This window comes from Mycothermus thermophilus, assembly GCF_041956435.1.
Source record: "Mycothermus thermophilus strain CBS 625.91 unplaced genomic scaffold VTJ04scaffold_5, whole genome shotgun sequence".
NCBI classification, from domain to species: Eukaryota; Fungi; Ascomycota; class Sordariomycetes; order Sordariales; family Chaetomiaceae; genus Mycothermus; species Mycothermus thermophilus.
Window position 1 is genome coordinate 1,651,200 of NW_027191431.1, and position 19,812 is coordinate 1,671,011.

The 19,812-nt window shown below is 53.4% G+C and overlaps 6 protein-coding genes and 1 non-coding gene across 7 annotated transcripts; 4 read left to right on the forward strand and 3 right to left on the reverse strand.

The window, feature by feature from the left end:
* Window positions 1–486: 486 nt before the first annotated feature.
* VTJ04DRAFT_7644 (uncharacterized protein) lies at window positions 487–1,826 on the reverse strand (the record flags this gene model as incomplete). The annotated part of the gene is made up of 3 exons (XM_069365994.1): window positions 487–1,471; window positions 1,532–1,697; window positions 1,763–1,826. The coding sequence occupies 3 exons, from the start codon at window positions 1,824–1,826 to the stop codon at window positions 487–489; spliced, it is 1,215 nt and encodes a 404-aa protein (XP_069216973.1).
* Window positions 1,827–4,182: 2,356 nt separating this feature from the next.
* On the forward strand, window positions 4,183–4,917 carry VTJ04DRAFT_7645 (uncharacterized protein; the record flags this gene model as incomplete). Its single annotated transcript, XM_069365995.1, has 2 exons — window positions 4,183–4,591; window positions 4,646–4,917. The coding sequence occupies 2 exons, from the start codon at window positions 4,183–4,185 to the stop codon at window positions 4,915–4,917; spliced, it is 681 nt and encodes a 226-aa protein (XP_069216974.1).
* Window positions 4,918–5,654: 737 nt separating this feature from the next.
* VTJ04DRAFT_7646 (uncharacterized protein) lies at window positions 5,655–7,255 on the forward strand (the record flags this gene model as incomplete). The annotated part of the gene is made up of 2 exons (XM_069365996.1): window positions 5,655–7,089; window positions 7,155–7,255. 2 exons carry the CDS (start codon window positions 5,655–5,657, stop codon window positions 7,253–7,255), a joined length of 1,536 nt encoding a protein of 511 aa, XP_069216975.1.
* Window positions 7,256–7,714: 459 nt separating this feature from the next.
* Window positions 7,715–8,029, reverse strand: VTJ04DRAFT_7647 (uncharacterized protein; the record flags this gene model as incomplete). The annotated part of the gene is made up of 1 exon (XM_069365997.1): window positions 7,715–8,029. One exon carries the CDS (start codon window positions 8,027–8,029, stop codon window positions 7,715–7,717), a length of 315 nt encoding a protein of 104 aa, XP_069216976.1.
* Window positions 8,030–13,924: 5,895 nt separating this feature from the next.
* VTJ04DRAFT_t99 lies at window positions 13,925–14,011 on the forward strand. The gene has a single exon. It is a non-coding gene; the product is annotated as a tRNA-Tyr (tRNA).
* Window positions 14,012–14,302: 291 nt separating this feature from the next.
* Window positions 14,303–15,461, reverse strand: VTJ04DRAFT_7648 (uncharacterized protein; the record flags this gene model as incomplete). The annotated part of the gene is made up of 2 exons (XM_069365998.1): window positions 14,303–14,913; window positions 14,993–15,461. The coding sequence occupies 2 exons, from the start codon at window positions 15,459–15,461 to the stop codon at window positions 14,303–14,305; spliced, it is 1,080 nt and encodes a 359-aa protein (XP_069216977.1).
* Window positions 15,462–16,798: 1,337 nt separating this feature from the next.
* Window positions 16,799–17,992, forward strand: VTJ04DRAFT_7649 (uncharacterized protein; the record flags this gene model as incomplete). Its single annotated transcript, XM_069365999.1, has 2 exons — window positions 16,799–17,036; window positions 17,094–17,992. 2 exons carry the CDS (start codon window positions 16,799–16,801, stop codon window positions 17,990–17,992), a joined length of 1,137 nt encoding a protein of 378 aa, XP_069216978.1.
* Window positions 17,993–19,812: the final 1,820 nt, after the last annotated feature.

Below are 19,812 nucleotides of genomic sequence, written 5' to 3' on the forward strand. Positions count from 1 at the left end.
AGTTGAAGGAAGGTGGTTGAGAAAGTCAGTGTGGGTTTACAGACTGTTTCGCAACCGGGGGTGTTTCGTGACAGGGGTCGCTAGCTTAACTTACAAGGAAGGGAAACCCCGTCTCACGCTTGAATTTAGTCATAAATATGTGAGGTAGATCGAGAGATTCGCATAAGAACAGGCAAAACTACGTTTCATGTACTAATAGCACTATGAGATACTTCCAACTGTGGAGAACTCAAGTAAATCTCGAGGATTCCCTTATATCCAAAGCATTGAAGAGCAAGAGATACAGTAATCCCATCATTAATAGGCATTTATATGGCGTGCCGTGTCCAGTTGACGTCCAATGAATCCAATACCGAGTGAACCATTCCATAACATTGGAAAATCCAACCTTCTATTCCCAAATCCAAATCCAAACCCGTTGCAAGGAGATGAATCCCCGAGCTTTGCCCAATGAACAGCCGAGATCGAGAACATTGTGCATCATCTTTACTGCGGTGGAGGATAATACTGTTGATACTGCTGTTGTGGAGCCTGCTGTGGCTGAGGATGAGGAGGATACATTTGGTATTGCGGTTGCTGTTGATCCTGTGGCTGCTGAGGGACAGGATATTGTTGGTATTGCTGCTGCTGGAATTGATCTTGCCCTTGAGGAGAGTAAGGTTGATATTGTTGTTGGTGTTGTTGCGGCTGTTCCTGTTGAGGGGGATATGGCTGATACTGCTGTCCAAGCTGCTGATGCTCCTGTTGAGGGTATGCCTGGTATGGCTGTCCGGGTTGCTGCTCCTGATGGGCAGGAGGATACGGTTGATATTGTTGCTGTTGTTGCAGCTGCTCCGGAGTGCTGCCCATCATCTCGGCAGGAAAACCATGTTGGCCGAGCTGGAGCTCATTGCTAGCAAGCTCTGCCGGTGGCGGCGGAAACGGTTGCTGTTGCTGGTAGGGGGACGGCGTCATCTTGTTTGGGTCAACGTTCGGCGACGGTGAGGTGGGTGGCACAGGCGCGTAACCCGCGGGGGCCACAAAGGTGCCGTTGTTCGCGGCGGCAGGACTCTGAGCCATGGACATCTGCGCGTCGGTCGGAGGCACTGCTGTGTAGGTGGTGTCGGGAGATGTAGGCTTGTCTTTTGGCCTGTGGAGAACAATCCAGGTGATCACACCGATGACGAGCCCCAAGGCGACGATTCCGCCAACCACGCCGCCAACAATTGCCCCGACAGGGGCGTTGCTGCCGTTATTATTGCCACTGGAGGTGGAGGTAGGCGTTATGTGGATTGTAGTAGTGCTAGTGCTGGTCGGTATATCTGAGGTCGTACTGCTCGTGGTGCGAGTCCTCGATGTTGAACTCCTCGTGCTGCGGTCCCAAGGTGTGTTGAGTAAGGTCAAAACGGTGCGCTCTTCTCCGCATCTGAACATAGATTTGGATGCTCCTGACCACGTGTATGTGACACATTCGGGATATGTTGAGGTCATGCTAGAAAGGTTGCGTTAATCGATAGGAAACAGTGTGATGGATCTCGAAGTGAAGCCTCACCAGCAACCTGTCAGCGGGCCAGCTGAATCACATAACCCCCTTGTATAGGCGGCATAATCGAGGCAGACCGTGAAGAATGGGTTCTGTCCTCCCGGCGCAGAGCACCCGACAACATTTTCTATGCCCGTGACGCAGGTGGAAGACATACTGCAAGTGAATGGTTCCGCTGGTCGCAATCTCTGTCAACATTCACATTCGGCCCACACTTCTCAATCTCGGAAACAAACTTACACACCCAGCCCGAGAACCATCCGCAAGTTTGAGAGTTGAGGAAGAGGCCCCCTTGCCTCTTCATCACTCTGAGAAATTCCGGATGACCTTTCCGCGCAAGTTCCACCTCGGGCCCTTCGGTGGGCTTGGGCGTCCATCCATCGACAGCATCATGGGTCGATGCTTCTGTTATCCTCGGAAGCGGTGCTTCCAAGGGCTGTCCCAAACCTAGGGCATTTGCGCCCAGGTGTTGGCTCAATGCCCCGAGCAGCCAGAATTGAAACCGCATCGGAACTCCGGGTCTTCGGATTCGGCGAGGGAGGTTGCTGTGCGGGGTCGGAGCGGCGCACAACTGTGTCGCAGCCCGAGCGGCCGTGCTTCATAAAACGCTGTCGATGACGGGCTCCGTCCGAGGTCAGGCACACAGCGCCAAGGTCCTCCTGTTACCAGGTGTCACTGTCCTCGAATTGGAACAGCGACGTGAACAGCCAAAGCTGGGGAGAAGGTGGTGTTTGGGGAAGGATTTCCCGCCAGTTCACAATGCCACAGGCCATGCGCGCGAAAGGAGGCTGGCCGCTCTTTTGTCTTCAGCCTTGGGTGGTCAGCTTCCCGAAAGGCGCATAGCCTGCCCAAATTTTGATGGGCCCCGGCGAAGACAAGGGGGGATGGCGTGGGCGGGCCGGGCGAATAAGGTGTCCGACAGCACGCGCTAGTTATCCAGCCCAGCCTCAGTCGCTTTGCAGCGACGGCGCATGAGAGGGGAACCTGTGCTTCCAGGTTTGTGTGTGATGTGGACAGATGTGGCCGCCGGAAGGCCAAATAGTCCTGGCCTACTGTGAAGGACATGTCTGGATCGTCGAATCCCCAAGATGGATCCGAGTCCGCTTCATCCCACAGATATGCGCTGAGTTGGCTGTTCAGGACATAAGCAACTCTGAGTCCCAGCTGTCGAAGAAGCTGGGTCGCGGGGATGAAACAGTTACATCGCGGGGTTAGATGCTGAGTGCTGGAGAATGTAACAGGGCAGCTGCATAGCTGGAATTGGAATCCGACAGTCATCTCCGAGCACAAGTATGTAAATAGCTGCCCACCTCAGTCAGATGGCAACCCCGATGAGGTTGGATCGGGTAGAGCTGGTGTCAGCAAACATATCGTCCGGTGGCGAATACTTGGTCTTCATCTTCTGAGTTACCATGCGTCTGGGGTTAAGTATATCGATCCTGTTAGCTTTCTTTGGAGGCTTGAGTGCACCAAGACCTCTTGGGCAAGGTCGAATGCGCAGTGTCGTCGGCTGGCATCAGACAAGACACCTTGGCAGGTACAAGTACAGGGCCCAGAATTGTGTTGCATGCAGTAGGACCCAAGAAGTCGTACGTAGAGACAGAATGCCGTCCGATCGGGCTGCACTAACGTGTGCATGGCCCCGATCTTGAGCGGGGGATCAGCAGGTGGCTTTCTGGTTGGATGTACATGTTCCTTCAAGTTGGCGTCTTCATCGTTGCCATCGAAACTTGTAAATTTTAGCCATCAATCATCATGGTGCCCCCAATGCCTTGGTGGGTACGGCCTGGTGTGGTCCAATTGGCTTGTCTTCTCCGCGGAACTTGATGGGAATCCATCCACAAGCTCGCTCGGCGGCGGTTACGGAGCACGAAGGTGGGGAGACATGGAAGTCCGATCTTCAGCCCTAGGACCCACCAAACAGGGGGGCTGACCAAACCGACACCCAGTCTCGAATCGCTGTGCGGTACGGAGTACCTACCGCAGTCCATGTGGCAGTGCCAGCGGCCGGGCACCACAAACAAATTTGACTTGGACAGCGACAAACAGCACTGGAAGCAAACTTCAATCACGTGTTGTTGCGTTCCTCTGAGCCCTGCTAAGTAGCAGGAGCATCGTCTGGACTTCTTTCCACCGTCTGGCGTTCAAAGCTCTCTCCCGTCTCTCCGCCTCTGAAGATCACCGACACAGGTTCGCCCAGGGTACTCTAGACTTAACATACCAAAGCCATCATGACTTGTCAAAGTCCCTCTGACGTCACTAAAAGCTGGTAGATGATAGTTTTAGGTCAGTACCTCCTGAGGATCTTGAGCATTAGATTCTAAATATATATATATATCTCAGAAAATGGTTCTGTCACATTTTTGATCGTCGAAGGTGTTTTGCTGCCCAACCTGTCAATCTTAAAAATTACGTACACACTGACTCCTACGATGAATCCCGCATTGGACCCTAACCCTCCATGTCTCCACCACAACATTTTCATGTTTAGCAAATTGACGCAACATCAGATGAGGAGTTGGAGACGAGTCGCTATTGACCCTTCAAGCCCATCCAGGCATCCATCCCCAAGGCCTACATGAACAGCTTTGGTCTCAAGTTGGTGAAAATAACCACATCACGCCCCTTGTACATCGCTTTCCACATCCATTGTCGACACCATGACGCCACCATGCCGCATTCTCGTCATGGCCAGCGGCAACGGCTCCAACTTCCAGGCACTGATTGACGCTGTCGCCGATGGCCGGATTCCGAACTCCAAGATCATCCGTTTGGTTGTAAATCGGGGCAAGGCGTACGCCACAACCCGGGCAGACCGCGCGGGAATCCCTTGGGAATACTTCAACCTCATCTCACACGGCTTCCAAGCTAAGGGTGAGACCGACCCGGCCAAGATCCAGGATGCGAGGAACAGGTACGACGCGGCGTTGGCGGAAAAAATTCTGGCATGGGAGGACAGGCCCGACCTGATTGTGTTGGCCGGTTGGATGTACGTCTTTGGCACGCATTTCCTCGACCCCATTGGCGCCGCCGGCATCAAGATCATCAACCTGCACCCTGCATTGCCGGGTAAGTACAGTCCAGGCTGAAGAAGGGGATGTGTCGTCTTCTGACTTCGGCCAGGGAAATATGACGGCGCCGGGGCTATCGAACGGGCTTTCAACGATTTCCAGGCCGGCAAGCTTGAGAACAACAAGACCGGCATCATGGTGCACTATGTCATTGCTCAGGTGGATCGGGGTCAACCCATCTTGGTCAGGGAGATTGAGTGTCGTCAAGGTGAAGACCTTCACCAGCTCGAGGAGAGGATCCATTCTCATGAGCACGAGTTGATTGTGGAGGCAACGGCCAAGGTGGTTGGTGAGATTGCGGCGGCAAAGGCTGGGACGCAATAGACGTGAAAAGACGTTGAGACGGAGAATGCCAGGCTACTATCGAAAATTTAGCGATGGCCTCGGCCACTCTTTCAGAGTTCATGACCACCTGGCTCTTCTTCGCATATGGACACGAGTACCTACCTAGGTCAAGTAGGTACACCAACAATGGCGATGCCCATAGATGCCATACCTGGTGACGCCAGGCTCTCCCACCGGACAAGCCATCCAAAAATCCTGAAGAGGTACTGCATCTGAGCACAATTTCTGTAACCGAAAACAAAGGAAACTAGGGTATCTCAGGTACCTTACCTGGGTAGGTAAACAGAGCATTGAGGGGTTGACCCTCCCAGCAGGCACTAATCGCTGCGGTGTTGCCAGCCTTGCACCCGCCCCTGGCTTTCTGGAGCAAAGACGCAGGTTGTTGCAGGCAGGCAAGACCCACTTGCCTAAAATGGTGGGGCAGCTGGGACGACCCAGCCAGGCAGCAAACCTAAATCCAACTCACGACTCGGTCTTGCGACAACTACTGGGCACGATCAAGAGCAATCCCGGAGATATTTATTGCTGGGGGGGGTTCCTTGCTCGTCACCTAGACGCTTGACCAGAAGTCCCATCACTTCCATCACTTGCCTTCAAACCCTGCCTGTTTTTCCATCTCAATTGCTGCATGCAATCTCTGGATCGCCTTCAAGCTCACCGACTCGTCACTGTCACATGAACTTCCCTTCAGTCTCACACTCACCCTAACTCCCGCCATGGCCACCATCATGCCAACTCGGAACGTGCTGGACGCTTTGGACGTGTCTGAATCAGATCCACCTGCGAATGGAACCAATTCTGGAGCCAAATCGTCGCTGGTCCAACTCCCAGTCGAAATCCTGCTCCGTATCACCCGCCACCTCACTACCGTTGAGCTAGGAAATGTGCGGTTGACCTGCCGCGCCCTGGAACGGGCGACGTTCAACTCCTTCTCGCACGAGTTCTTTCGCAAGAAGCAGTTCATGGCGACCAGCTTCAGCTTGCAGGCTCTAGTTGACATCTCGAAACACCCAACTCTGTCACCTTACCTGAAGCACGTCATTATCAGCACCCACCGCCCATGTCTCGCTCAAGAAATCGGGAGTTTCGGTCCGACTGAGGAGCAGGTACACAACACCCTACTTGCCAACGCAGACCATATGCACTTATTGTCCACAGGCATGCTTCGCGACATGTTGGCCGAAGCTTTCAGCAATCTCAGAAACCTGGAAACGGTAGACATCCGGAACTTCAACTCCAGGACCCGCTTTCGGGACAATTCTGAATGGAGAAGCTACGGCGCCGCTCTGCTGCAGTCTATGACGGGAATGAGGCCAGGCCCAAGTCCATTTTCCTATGACGACACATACATATCCCAGTTGTTCGCTGCCGTCACGGCTGCCTTGGCCGCTGCCCATGCCCGACCGAAAAACCTTGAGGTGTTGACCAGATCTACTTTCGATCGTTGGGGCCAATTCGCCCTCCAAGACTCAGCGTTCTATGTTCCACCCCGTATCGCCTCTTCCATGGAATCTCTTCTCTCAAATCTCGAGTCGCTCCACCTTACGCTCGAACTCGGAAAACCCCGGCGAAGGGTCTTCATGCTTCAGAAATTTCTTTCCCTTGCGCCCAACCTCACTTGGCTCCGTCTCAATTTCATGAACAACGCCACGTGGGATGACGCCGGTTTGATCCTTCCATGGCTCGCTAAAGCCCCCGGGCAGCCTGTTTCTAGCGCATTCGAGACCCCTCCTATCACGTTCACCCGACTCGAACGCTTCGACATCGGCAACGTCAATGTTCTAATCGATCAGGTCCTTCCCCTGTTTCACAAATTTGCGCCGACTCTTAGGCACGTGTCCTTTCGGAGGGTCTCCTTGGTCGAAAAAGAGCGGAGAGGGAACAAACTGACCAACAGCTGGATCGGTTTCTTGAAGGCACTGCTTAAGATTCCCAACCTGAATCTGAAAATCATCGATCTCAGCGGCCTCCATGTCCAGTGCGAAGGGTACACCTTCCTAGTGGGATTCACAGATCCTGACTCGATGTGCTTATCTCGGGAGTGGCAATGCTCTGCAAGCAGCATGACAATGGAGAAAGCCATCGAGAGGGCCATACGAGCGGTGAATTCCGAATTCAGTATTCCTACTAGTGTGGATGATGATGATGAAGGTAGTTATCCCCTCTTGGGCCTTGTTGTATCATGCTTGAAACTAACTCTCATGTGCCATATACAGAGGATGAATCTGGAGATGATCACAGTGAAGACGAAGAAGACGAAGATGAACAGGGTTCAGAGGGAGCGGATGAAGATGATGGGGAAAACGGAGCTGACTAGTCAGTCCATTGTTAAACTGTCTCATGCCGTTGCATTTTCCTCCAAATTGTTGCCGTCGGTGTTCTTTGACCGCTCAGAAATGGTGCGATGTGTTCTGTCGGCCAATTTCCTGGTATTTTTCAGGTCGTGGTAGTTTTTCTCGGATACTGTGGCTTTCAGGGGCGCGGGAAGGATCCGATAATATGCAAGATTGCGAACCAAGGAGCGCAAACTAGAACCCAACCCAAGTAAATTTAAACCTAAGCGGTAGCGACTGACTGAGAAGGCTGACTCGGCAGGTGAGTTTCTCACCTGCCGAGCCGAAACAAAACAAATCCCTCAAACGCCTGAACACCTCAACAGAACAGATAATACCCAAACCCAGACCGCCTCCTTCACCAGTGCCACCCACCCGATTCCCATCCTCCCCATCTCTACCCATCTCTCCGCATCACTACCAAATCACCAACCCTCATCCATCTATTTGACGCGGTAGCTCTTGATGGTGCGGGGCGGGTTCAGATTCCAGTTGCCGCCGTTGTTGCGGTAGCTCAGGCCGTCGCAGTTGCGGTTGACGAAGAGCTCGAAGCGGTCCGGGTCGGGCCACCAGCTGGTCTTGGGGTTGAAGTAGGCCTTCTTGACCTTGGGGTAGGGCGTGAACTCGATGTTCTTGCAGCCGCTGCCCTTGGTGCCGTGCATCGAAATCTTGCGGCCGTCGCTGGAGGTGAGTTCGAGACGCCAGGCCGAGGCCGAGGTGGCGGCGGCGAGGAGGGTGACGAAGATGGTGGGCTTCATTTTGTTTGCTTGGTGGTGGTGGTGACTGTTGATGTTGTGTTAGTGGGGTTGGACTTGGTAGGGTCGGAGGTCAGGTACTGGTTCCGTGGTGGAGTTTGCAGGGTTGGACTGACTGTGTTGTTTTGTTTGTAAGGCTCTTTGAGCAGGATGCGACTTGGCTGGGGACCTTGAAGCTGATTGTTCTGGATGTTTGGATTGTGTTGTGTTGTTGTTCTTGTTGATGCTGATGCTGGTGATGAAATCGAGTCCAACATCGAGGATCTTCGAGCTCCTTATATGTATTTTCGACACCTTCGCCTCCATGGGTGTTTTCCTCCGTGGTTGGCATTGTCTCTCCGTGGAATGAAGACAGATCTCATCGGCACGGATCGATATTTTTTCCCACATGTAGTGTCTTACACGTGGAGCATGAAGTCCATGTTCCTCCGCCAGGGAGGCTTTGGTGAGGCGTTGAGATGTCGATGCAACTACCATGATAAAGCCGGGACGATTCATACATGCTACAGCAGTCTGTATGACAGCTCAGAGCTGCAGTGTACCTTGCAGATCCCATAATTGACGGCTCTCATGGTAAACATCATCAGGGGCTCGGCGTAACTCTCCCCAAAAACTTCACGGCTGAAGAGGCGAAGCATCCATTTTAGTGTGACTGCGCTGCGAAGGCATTCCAACAGTCTGGGGAAGTTCATAGGTTCCGCCAGGGGTTATTTTTGGTGGATCGGCCGTGAGTTCTCCCGTCCCGTGGAATGGTGACACCCGCGGTGCCGCGAGGCTGTGGCCCGAGACATGGTCTTGACCCTTGAGCTGCAGACTATTGGCGGCCAGCCTTTGGTCATTTATCCGTCTTGACTACCTATTCACCATCTCAAAATTGAAACCCCCATTGAGAGCTGTCATCCCAAGGCTTCTCAGCGCTTGTCAGAAATCGGTCTTCTGGGCTGTGATGCTGAGAGGTAAGATAATAATTATCGATTTTGATGTTCTAGTTCGGCCGAGTCTCATTCCTTCGGACTCATGATTTGAAACACATCCACACAACCCAAAAATAGTTTTCTGCGTGGCAGTCGGCATCGCGAATGTCTAGTCAGACGTTCAACCCCAGGAACAGCTGTTCAAACCCGTGTCCTCTCTTATATCGACATCGATCCGGCATTAATCCCTCCTCCATGACGATTGAAGCATCCTTGACTAAACGCTTCCTGGGCTGACACCTGAACTGACAATATCGGCCGTCTTGTTTCTGTTTGATGCCTCCTTCATGGATGGAATACGATAGGTACCTAGGTTGTGTTGCTGAAAGAGGGGGGCCAGAAACAGAAAGGCTCCAGCAACCGAGCCCTGGACGGGATCGAACAGGAGCAGATAATGCGCCACGCGATGTCCAACTTCAGGCAGTCGATTCACTTCTTCGTTGTCTTGGTTGCTCCATCAGTTTGTCCCTCCTTTCACTAGCATTTGTTCGCGTCTACGTGTTCACGTCTGAGAGGTTATCACAGGATATCCCCTGGGCCGCTAAACTCCCGAATATTCACATCTGTTCACTTCCAAGGCCCGAGTCTGTTGCCTGGGATATTAGGGCAAACTCATATTGGACTTCACCACGATCTCACGGCAACCACAAATCCCAACATGCAGGTCAAACCACCTGACATCTTATATGAAGATCTTAAAATTGATGAGGAGCCACCTTGGCAAGGCGAAAACCGTTGTTACCAGCCCACAGACCCGCAAGATCGAGTCTGTACAACCTGCAAAGACCGCCAGCGAATACACGTTGCTTGGTCTGTCTATGAGAGCATTTTCAGTTGTTCTTACAACGGACAATGGGCCAAGTTTTGGGACTTCATGATAGATTACGCTACCCCTATTTCCAACGATTGAGAGCTGACGAGCTGGACGCGGTGCCGCTGAAGTGCATGCGCAAGACATAACCAGCAACATTGGGATCTTCACTACCAGCAGAAGGTCTGGGGCATCGCAGTATACCGTACTCAATCGCTCATGATTGAGAAAAGTGTCCTCCATGTGTGAGTAATGCTTACGCTACCTAATCTCAAAACTGGTCGACAAGTCCAGAGTAAGAAGAGTATCACAATTCAGGGCGACGGCGATACCAATACGCATCTATAAGCCTCCATCTTCCTCCTTGGTTTTGTGTGTGAAATGTCCTCTTTCCTCATAGCCCTGTTCATGCCAATCCATCATCTAGAGGTATAAATATCATAGCTGCATCCAACTGTGGCTGATCTATATCAGGGCGCTTAAACAGCGAACCACGTATGGGCTTTTTGGTTGTATTCCCCAGCCTTGCGCGTCAATACCAACAAGCTGCGTATGCCTATGTCGACGTGACGACCCACAGCAGTAACACACCTGACCTACTTCATCGGCCAGAACTACATCAAATCCCGGTCATGTTTTGAGGTCATCGTGCACCTGTGTCCAAGTAGCCCCCAGCACACCTCCCTACTTGACTCGTTTCAAGATGGAAGAATTCCTGAGTCGTTTCCATCATCCATTGGATTGCACTTAAACCAAGTTCAGACAACTGCAGCATCACCTACAAGATTTAGGCAGACGCCATCACGACTCTGACGGTGGCGTGCCACAATGTGGCCTCTATGCGAGGGCATGCGCTCAGCCATCCCTGAAGGCTTCCAGCCCTTCGCTGAAGGCACCACAAGGGGCTCAGCAACGCGCCGTCTTTACAGAGGGTTTGCCCTGCTGTTAGGACTTGCGTTTCACGACAAGGCTGCAGCTTCATGTATGAACGCCTATTAATTCTTCCCGGTGACGGGCCATGTCCACACTCCCACCTCTCCCACATGTCCTCGTCGCCTATCAAGCTCCTAATGGCCAGAAGTAAGTCTCCCGACATGGCATTGAAGGCTACTTGCCAGTGCCCATAATCGATCCCTGAAACGGTGACGGAAATACCTGGAATCGCCATTTGGACCCTACATTCCATTCTTGTGATCTTTGGCACCGTAGCATGGGCGAACCTGCTGGCTCCTGTTACTCGATATCTCGACGCTCCTCGCGACAACGTCCGACTTCCCCCCTCTGACTAGCAAGTTGCGATACGCCGTCAACAATGAGGAGTTGTCTCTGTGGCCCAATGATGGAGTGCCGGATGGAATAAAGGTCAACAAGAGACAAACAAACGACAGGATCTGCGGATGGTATGGCAATATCGTATGTACGTGATTAAGAAAAGCTAATACCGAGGCATCGTGTTCGTTCATGTTATGTCCAAGTCCCATGCTAACCTGCTCGGACCACCAGCGGCCGCATTTATTTGCGACGAGGAGGAAGAATGTCATACAGACACCATCAACAACATGGTTGACTGCCGGCCTCATGGATGGATGGGGAGAGTAGGAACAGTCTGCCTCAACTCTGCAGCCGCACAGAGGGGACAATGCGAATCGATGGCCCCTGGGACAGGGTGCTGGTAGGTCTCACGTATACACAACGTTTCTTGTTCCCATGCTGGCGAATTACCCTAACACTTGGTTTTCTTCAGCGAGGAAACGATGGGTGAATGTGCAACGTTTCTTTGGCTCGGCTCGACGACTCTGACCACGTATCGCTGCGTCTCGTCACGGGAAGTGATCCTCATTCTTCCAACACCTTGGGCCGGACTGGACGCATCCACCACTGTTGATGATTTCACAACTAATCCAACCCGACCGGCTACATCCGACCCTCAGCCGATCACCACGCCTCTTCAACCGATTCCATCGTCCAAAGAGGTCGAGGATGACGAGGAGACATCTGCTCCCCGGACACGTGAACCTGAGACCACAACTGCCGAAAACGCACCTTCATCTAGCCTGAGTCCTCTTGAGCGCAGCACGCATATTACATCAGATGTGACGCCGTCGTCCTCTGAGGCTCAAAATAATAGTATTGCGTCCGGCGATGGTGGAGGCGGAGGGCTCAGTCACCAAGCCATTATCGGTATTGCTGTTAGTGCTGCTCTCACGGTTGTTTCAACCATAATTGGCATTGCAGTACGTGTGTGTCTCCATCGACGCAAGGAACGTCGGCGGTACGAGGATGGATATTATTACAGACGGAGTATTTAATGGATAGAGGCGCCACAGCCTGACAAGGAGATACAGTATTACACTCCACGCTCGACTGGTAATTCATGAAGGAATTCTCAGAGCCTTTCTGTGAGTTTAAAGTTAATCAATTGTGTACTTCATTCATTTGGCAATGGTCGCCATGTCTTCTTTATCGGGAGTTGTTTGTGTCATGCAGGTATATAATAATAAACCCTAGAAAGGGCGAACCAGTTCCAACACTCAATCCCATCAACTAGCTTGGCCCAGCCCGAAGCAATATAAAAGCACTCAAATCCTGGAGACGTGACAGATAGCCTGCTGGCTTCTGCACAGGCAAATCTCCGTCTTCATTCCCCGTCCTTCTAACCAGAGAATACAAAGAGCGCGTCAATCCGAAGGACGACATCAAGACCACGAGTGAGTACCGCAATCCATGGGGGCGTCACCTTAGGCCATTGAGCGAGGGGCACGACGGTATCCGGAGCTGCAATGTCGACATGTTTAACTCCCATCTTACAATGGACGAAGCAATCGAAGCCTTGAGGCGTCCATACATACGGAGTAAGACTAAACTAAGAGGTCAGTAGTATTACGCGTACCTCTTGCCGCTATGAGCCCGGCGAGACCGTACTGCGAATGTCCATCAGTCGAGTGCCTCGGTTTTAGTAGGTGCCGGCGGCACAGCATGGTGTGAGGGACGGGATCGCGGACCGTCCGGGTCATAGGTTCAGAGGATCTCGCCGAAACGGCCCTGCCCGTCTGAGGAGTCAAGCCAAGGAAAGTAAAATGAGATGAAACCTTCGGGAGTTGCGTTCTGAGCTACGCCGCTCGACTGCAGTTCACTGAAAGACCTTCCTAATCCGGTATTTTATCTCAGGTAGGTACTTGACTTCAAAGATGGAGTATGGACGGTATTGGACACAAAAACGGCATCACTTTCATCACTTCGGGACCGTAACTGTGACTCTCAAATCCTACCTTCGATCAATCCTCCAAAGCAGAAAACCATCACGTTGGCTCGTGGCCAGAACGGAGGCACCGAAGTTTGTCAGAGATTCAGTTCAGGAGAAGACCTGTCTGGCGACTGCGTGGTACTTGTGCACTGGCCAAGCCTCATGCGTTCATGTCGCCCAAACGCTGCTGTCGCTAGGCTGATGATGCCCTTGCGGCAGATGACGTCCCCGGGAGGCCTGGATCAGAACGCCACAGGAGTGCGGGCGCGTCGACACCCATGGAAGTAAGAACCAACTTACTTGTGGTGAGCGGCAGTTTCAATTCGGGGTTTCACTCACTCTGAGTTTTGGGGGCCACAAGCTCGCGCTTGGTCTGGTTGAGAAATGCGTACCTCTTTGACATGATCACCGCGTTGCTGTCCATCGGCGTCGAGTCATTTCAGAGGATATTATAAGCTCCCTGAACTTCTCGGGGTCCAGTCCATCGGAACATAGAGTAATTTCTGTAACGTCGTCCAACATCTCAGGTATGTATGTACAAAGTGCCTGACTGGCCCCCTGACATGGCCATATTACGCCGGCGGAGTAAAGCGGGTAGATCTCAAGATGTATCATCGGCAGATGGGCCTTGGCGACGACGGCATCTCGTTCATTGTACATACAGTACATGCGATTGCACACATGGAGGATGCCGTCAGGTCCCTTTGTTACGTCGGCTATATTAAGAACACAACAATGATTGCAGTTGCAACAACCACCTATTGTGACAAAAGTGTCTTTCTACTTGAGTTGGTCCGGACTTCCCAGTCGCAACTCCACACGTACTCCATGAGACGGCAATCCGGCCCACTTCGACATCACCAAATAAGCCCCTTGTGGTGTAGTTGGCTATCACGTTCGGCTGTAATGGGAATTATTGAACCGAAAGGTCACCGGCTCGATTCCGGTCGAGGGGACATATCTTTTGCCCAACCATCTTTTTTTTTGGCTCCATCATCCAGGACGTTTGTCGTCTAATCCGAAGCTGATAATGAACCTTTTGTCAACGCCCAATCCTGCAATTGCACAGACTCGCTTGCCAAATGCCATGATCGCCTCAAAATCGATAGCCATTAAGTAGGTACCACAGAACATAATCAGGAAAAAAAACATGCTGACTCAAGCCAACCCGTTTGTCCCATGTATATCCCAAGACGTAACAAAAATAGCCACCCCAGGAAAAAAGCATCAGATTATCATCCAAATCCTCATGATGACTTCACATCTTCTCCGCCCTTATCATTCTTCCATGTCCCTGCATAATGGTGCTTCACCAGGGGCGGCGGAATCTTAAAATCTTCCCCAAACACCTCCTTGTACTTTGTGTTCACGCTCAACGCGAACGCCCACCCAGGCATGACCAACATATCTCCGGTGAGCTTGGGCTCCTTGATCTTCTTGATCTCGTCATACGTCGTGTTGTACGTCTCCTGCATATGCTTCATCACACCCCTGGTGAACGCGCGGGGGCCGGTGGCGTCGACGACGTCGCCGAGCATGTCCTTCTCCAGCTTGGCCGGGTCCGTGATGTTGTGCTTCTTCATGGCCTCGCGGAAGTTGCCCATGATGTGGTCGATGGCGGCCTCAACGTGCGGCAGGCCCGGCGCTGCGACGATGGTCCAGGTTGCGAACTGACGGATGATGTTGTCGCCCCAGCCAATGTCGAACTCCCACCCCACGACGAGCTTCGCGCGACCCTGGTATTCTTCGGGGATCCATTTCGAGATGGGTTGCTCGCACGAGACGTCCAGGTCGAGGTAGACGCCGCCCTCGGCGAGGAGGAGGAGGTAGCGGAGGATGTCGGCTTTCCAGATGGGAACTGCGGACGGACGGGTTCAGTCAGCGGGCGCATGGCCTAGGTTTTGAGGCGCGGGGGCGGGGGAGGGGCTAGGACCAACCTTTGAGCTTGAGAAACATATCTACCAGTTCCGGGTGCGTCGCGCGGAACCGCGACTTCACGTAGTCGTCGGCGTTAGGGTCGGACATGAAGTGCACGACATGGTCCGGGTTGGCGCGCACGCAGCCGTCGGTCCATTTGCGCGTCTTGTCAGTTAGGCCGGCGGGGCCGAGCTTGTACCAGATCTGCTTGGGGATGTCGTCTACGGGCGCCTGGTGGCTGAAGTGGTTGCCGTCGGTCGGCTGCGGTTGTTCAGGCTGCTGGACAACTGGCGGTACTGATGGCCGTGTCGGGACGAGTTGCTGGTGGTGTTGTTGCGACGGCTCCGGTCCCCAGGAAAGGGAATCCGGGCTGCCAAAGAATAGGAAACATAATGCAAGGAGGGTGCTGATTGCAATGAGGGGGACGAGTCGTGATGGGACCCGTTGCCGAAGAGCGAAGGGCACGGCGGCTTGGACCTTCGCCAACATGGTGGATGATGTGGTATTCGTTGCAAGGAGGGATTTACCTCATGGCCGAGGGAAGACGAGGAAAAGAATAAAAAAACAAAAAAACAAAAAAAGAGCGGCGGTTTTCCACAAAGCGCCTTGTCAACACGGTTCCTGGAGGATATCCAAGGTTAACCCCCGTCGGTGCCGGTAGGAGTCGGGCCTCAAAGGAACCAGCGCTTGGGTGCGGATAGAAACACGAAATCTGCAAGTCGTGTTCAGGCCCCGACGGGAAAGCTGCGCCTCAGCCATTGTGATAATTCCGATCTGGAACAGGAGACCTCAGGCCCGGGTACAGACGCAGCAGAACAGGTTTGGGTCAGGTGCATGCGCCGTCAGCCAGCTGAAGCGCGCCCGCTCTCCCACATCCCACCTCACGCCAATAGCGGCCGGCTAGCTTCCAAAGAAGGGATCGCCTTTCGGAGGGCGGGCAGCGGGGCCATGGTGATTTCGGTTCGGAATGTTGACGTTGGATTGGCTGCCAGCAGCCCACGAGCCTGACTCGAAACAGGGGGCTAAAGCAGCAGCCCATGCGATTCCTCCTTGGCAACGCAGGGCTGGCGTGAAAGGCAACCAACACTTCCGTCTGGTTTGCTCAGGCCCGGCTGCTCGGTGTAGACGGGTGAGTTTGGATCTCATATCAGCACTCTGGTGTAACACAGTTCGATGCGGGTCGAGTTTGTCAGGTCATCACCGGCCCCTTTTTCTGGCCAAGTGGTCCCAAAGTTGTGGATAGTTTGTGGATCAGTACAATTGGCGCGCTGAGGAAACACAGTCGTTCGTCTGGAGTCTGAAATCGAGAGACCAGCAGGTTTGCAGGTGGGCTTGGCACAGCCGTTGCTCGGATTAAACACTTTTTCCGTCTCAAGCTTCCCAGCCTTACGAGAACGTACGTGATACGCTTAAAAATAGCGTCTTACTTTTCCTCCACTGCTCCACCGCTAACTGCGCAGCCATGGAGATCTCCATAACGTTGCTGACGGTGGCCCACATCCGCCACCACCAACCCAGCCTTCCGACCCCCGGCCCGTGAACCGCGCCCCCGGCACGAAGGATTCTACCAAGGGAGCGCGGTAGCTCTGCGGCTAATGCGATCAGCGTAGCAACCAAAAGATGAGCATTAACGCGCAGTCTTTAAGGTAGTGAAGGATGATGGGCCCCCCTTGGGGCTCTTGTGTTATTCGGTTCCCGCCCTCTTCACGGTTGTCCGTGTTGTGTGTGTGTGTGTGCGTGTGCTGTTTTGTCGTCCTTCAACACCAAACAACCTCCTCTCAAGCTCAAGGCGGCAGAAGGGGAAGCATCTAGTACCCTCGCCGGCCATGCGTCTCCTTCCGTTTCTCGCCGCGCTGCCAGCGCCGGCCTTCGCTCTTCTGGAATTCGTCAATCCTCCCAAGGCAGGGCCGGTTGGCGATTTGCGTGGCAGCCCGACATACGAAGTCGGCACTGTTCTCGACGTTATCTGGACGGGGAATACCCCGGGACAAGTTATCTCAATCACTCTTTGGCAGCTGGACCCTGTTACAGCTGAGTGGTTTGGGAGTCTGGAATATGTCATCCGTATGTTGAACTCTCTTGTGTACTAGCTTTGAAGATCTTATCCTCACAACCGCACAGAAAAGACGGTAGATATCCAGAGCTATTCCTGGGTGGTGGGCACCAGGAAAAACCTGTCGGACTCCAACCTCTTCTTCATGAGCATCTTCGAAGACGGAAAAACCACCGGCGACTCCAACAGCCACTACTTCTACATTGTCAAACCGGGCCAGACCGGAGCAAACGAAACCCAGGCCACATCCACCAGCGTTACCCTCTCCACCTCCACCCTCGCTTCCACCACTTCCGCCACGGAACCTACCTCATCCCCGAGCAAAGACAATGCCACCGGGACCGGCAACGCGCCTTCCAACCCTACCGACGCCTCGGACGACGCCTCGGACGACGCTTCCTCCGAAGCCGCCACAACCACCACCTCCGACGGCCTCACCACCACCGCCAAAGTCGCCATCGGCGTCTCAGTCCCGTGCGCCGTCCTCCTCGGCGCCGTCGCCATGTACCTCTGGCTCAACCACCAGCGAAAACGCGACCGCGAGGCTCTCGCCACCACCACCGCCGCCGCGGCTGCCGGCAGCAGCGGAGGACCAGGAAGCAGCACCTATCCCCACAGCGAGGGCTACGCACCCGTTTCCCAGTGGGCACCACCTGCCCCGTCGCCGTGGACGACGGCAGCAGCACCGGTGGCGCCTCCGGCAGGATACTGGGCCTCAGGAACGGAGCAAAAGCCGCCGGTAGTGGAGGCGCCGGCGAGCCCGGCCACGGCGTTGTCGGATTATCATCAGCTGGACGATGGAGTGAACAGGGGAGGACTGGCGAATGCGGGGCAGGGGAATGGAGTTGGGTATGGCACGGGAGGGTATCCGTACCAAGTGGCCGCTACGACAGTGACGGGTCCTGATGGGAGGCCTGCGGAGTTGCCTGGTTGGCAGCCTGGGGTGCAGCAGCAGGGACAGCAATGATAGGTTGGTGGAGTGGGAGGGAGGATGAGCGGTTGATGAAAGCTGGGAGGCATGGCGGGCGTTGGTTGGGTAAGGAAGAGGTGGTTTGGGCATATAATTTTTGTGTACAAGTATTCCTTCAGTCTTTGTCTTCTTGTTGTTTTATGACTTTCAGATACCTGTGGCTAGGCGAGGGCGATTGGGTTTCTTGGTGGTTAGGAAAGCGGGAGTTCTGAGATTTGACCAAGTTCCAATCTAGATCTAACATCATTCATTTTGGGAGTTCTTTGAAGGGCATTAACATGCTCTCAACAGGTATGATCTCGTCCAGCCTCATGAGATTGGCGGTGATCAGTTTGACGATTTCTTTGGTGATGCCGGGACTCGCTCCATGGTGCACGATGCCAGGGCTTGAATCCTACCCAAACATCTACCTACCTCTGTGCATCAGGACAGACACCCTCAATCTTTCCGCCCTCCTGTCACCAACCTAATAAGATCGCACCGATCACATCAACATGGAACATCATTTGTTTCCAAGATGACAATGATCTTCCATCACGTCCAGGTAAGGCGATCCTCAAGCGTTCACACCGACGGTTTGCTACAGCGCAGATGCATACATAGCGCTCTCTAACTACACAGTAACTTCCTTAGTCTGGTCCTTCGTCGCCTGGACCGCCGTCAAAAATGCAGCCACCAATCTCCGACCCCAACCCAGGCTTCCGATCCCTGCGCCTCCCCAACCCGAAACTTTGGGTTTTGAGCTGGCAGATTCAGTTGGAAAGACATGGGAAACTACACGGTTGGGGGCGATGTTGCCGGCCGCTTCACGAGGCCCAAGAACGCGAAAAAGAATTGTTCTTTGACAGGTTGGCCGCTGACCTGCAACCGTTTGCCCTGGTCTTTGGAGGCGCAGGCCACTGCCGCCCAGGTGGTCCAAAGAATCGGGTTCAATGCCTGATGTTTTTGTGTTGACGGGTTTCTCACTCTAGGTACTTTGCTAGCCGGCACTCGGATTGATTGGCCTCCCGGCTCATCCAAAATCGTCTCACCAGTCTGACATGCAGATTGGCGAATCAATGGAACCTCCTGCACTGCCAACCACTCGGCAGTCGGTCAAACCGATGAAATTGTCTGAGCCCAATAACCCCTGGCAGGAATGGCTGCTGCCGCTGGTGTCAGAGCTTTGAGGTACGGAGTGCCCTGCCCGCCATGCTGACGCCCCCAGCGTCAGCGGGATTGCACTATCACGGCTCTGGCGGCTGATGGACCAACCAGGGCAGGGTGAGGACGTCGACATTAACTGAGACATGCACTTGGTGAAACTAGTTCATAACCGAGTACTCAGTATCTCCACATGATTTCACTTCATTGCCGCCCTCTACTAGCTGAGTTCACCATTTCTGGGCGCCAGGAAGGGCATGGTTGACGTCAACTGAGACATGCAAAGCACTTCTGACTTCATAGCCACGCTGTGTTGATTCATCCAATCCATTTTTGCGGCCATTATTAGGACCGCTCTGTCTTCCAATGTCGAAAGGGCATTTACAAGCGTTAGATATTGGGTAGAAAGCTCAATTCTGGATACATGAACTACGAGGAACAGGTCAGTCCCTCAATAAGACGGTGTCCTCCTGCCCCTACGGCTGGGCGGAGTTTAGTAACACGGACATGCTCACTTTCTTATGCTGTACTAGACTTCATGATGAATTTCCAGGTCCCAGGCATCCCGAGGGATGTCGAGAGTCGGGACAGGTGGCTGATGAGACCGAAAACTCAGACCTCGGCTTGGATGGAGTCTTGAGTTATGATCCCTACAAAATCCTCCAGCACCCCAT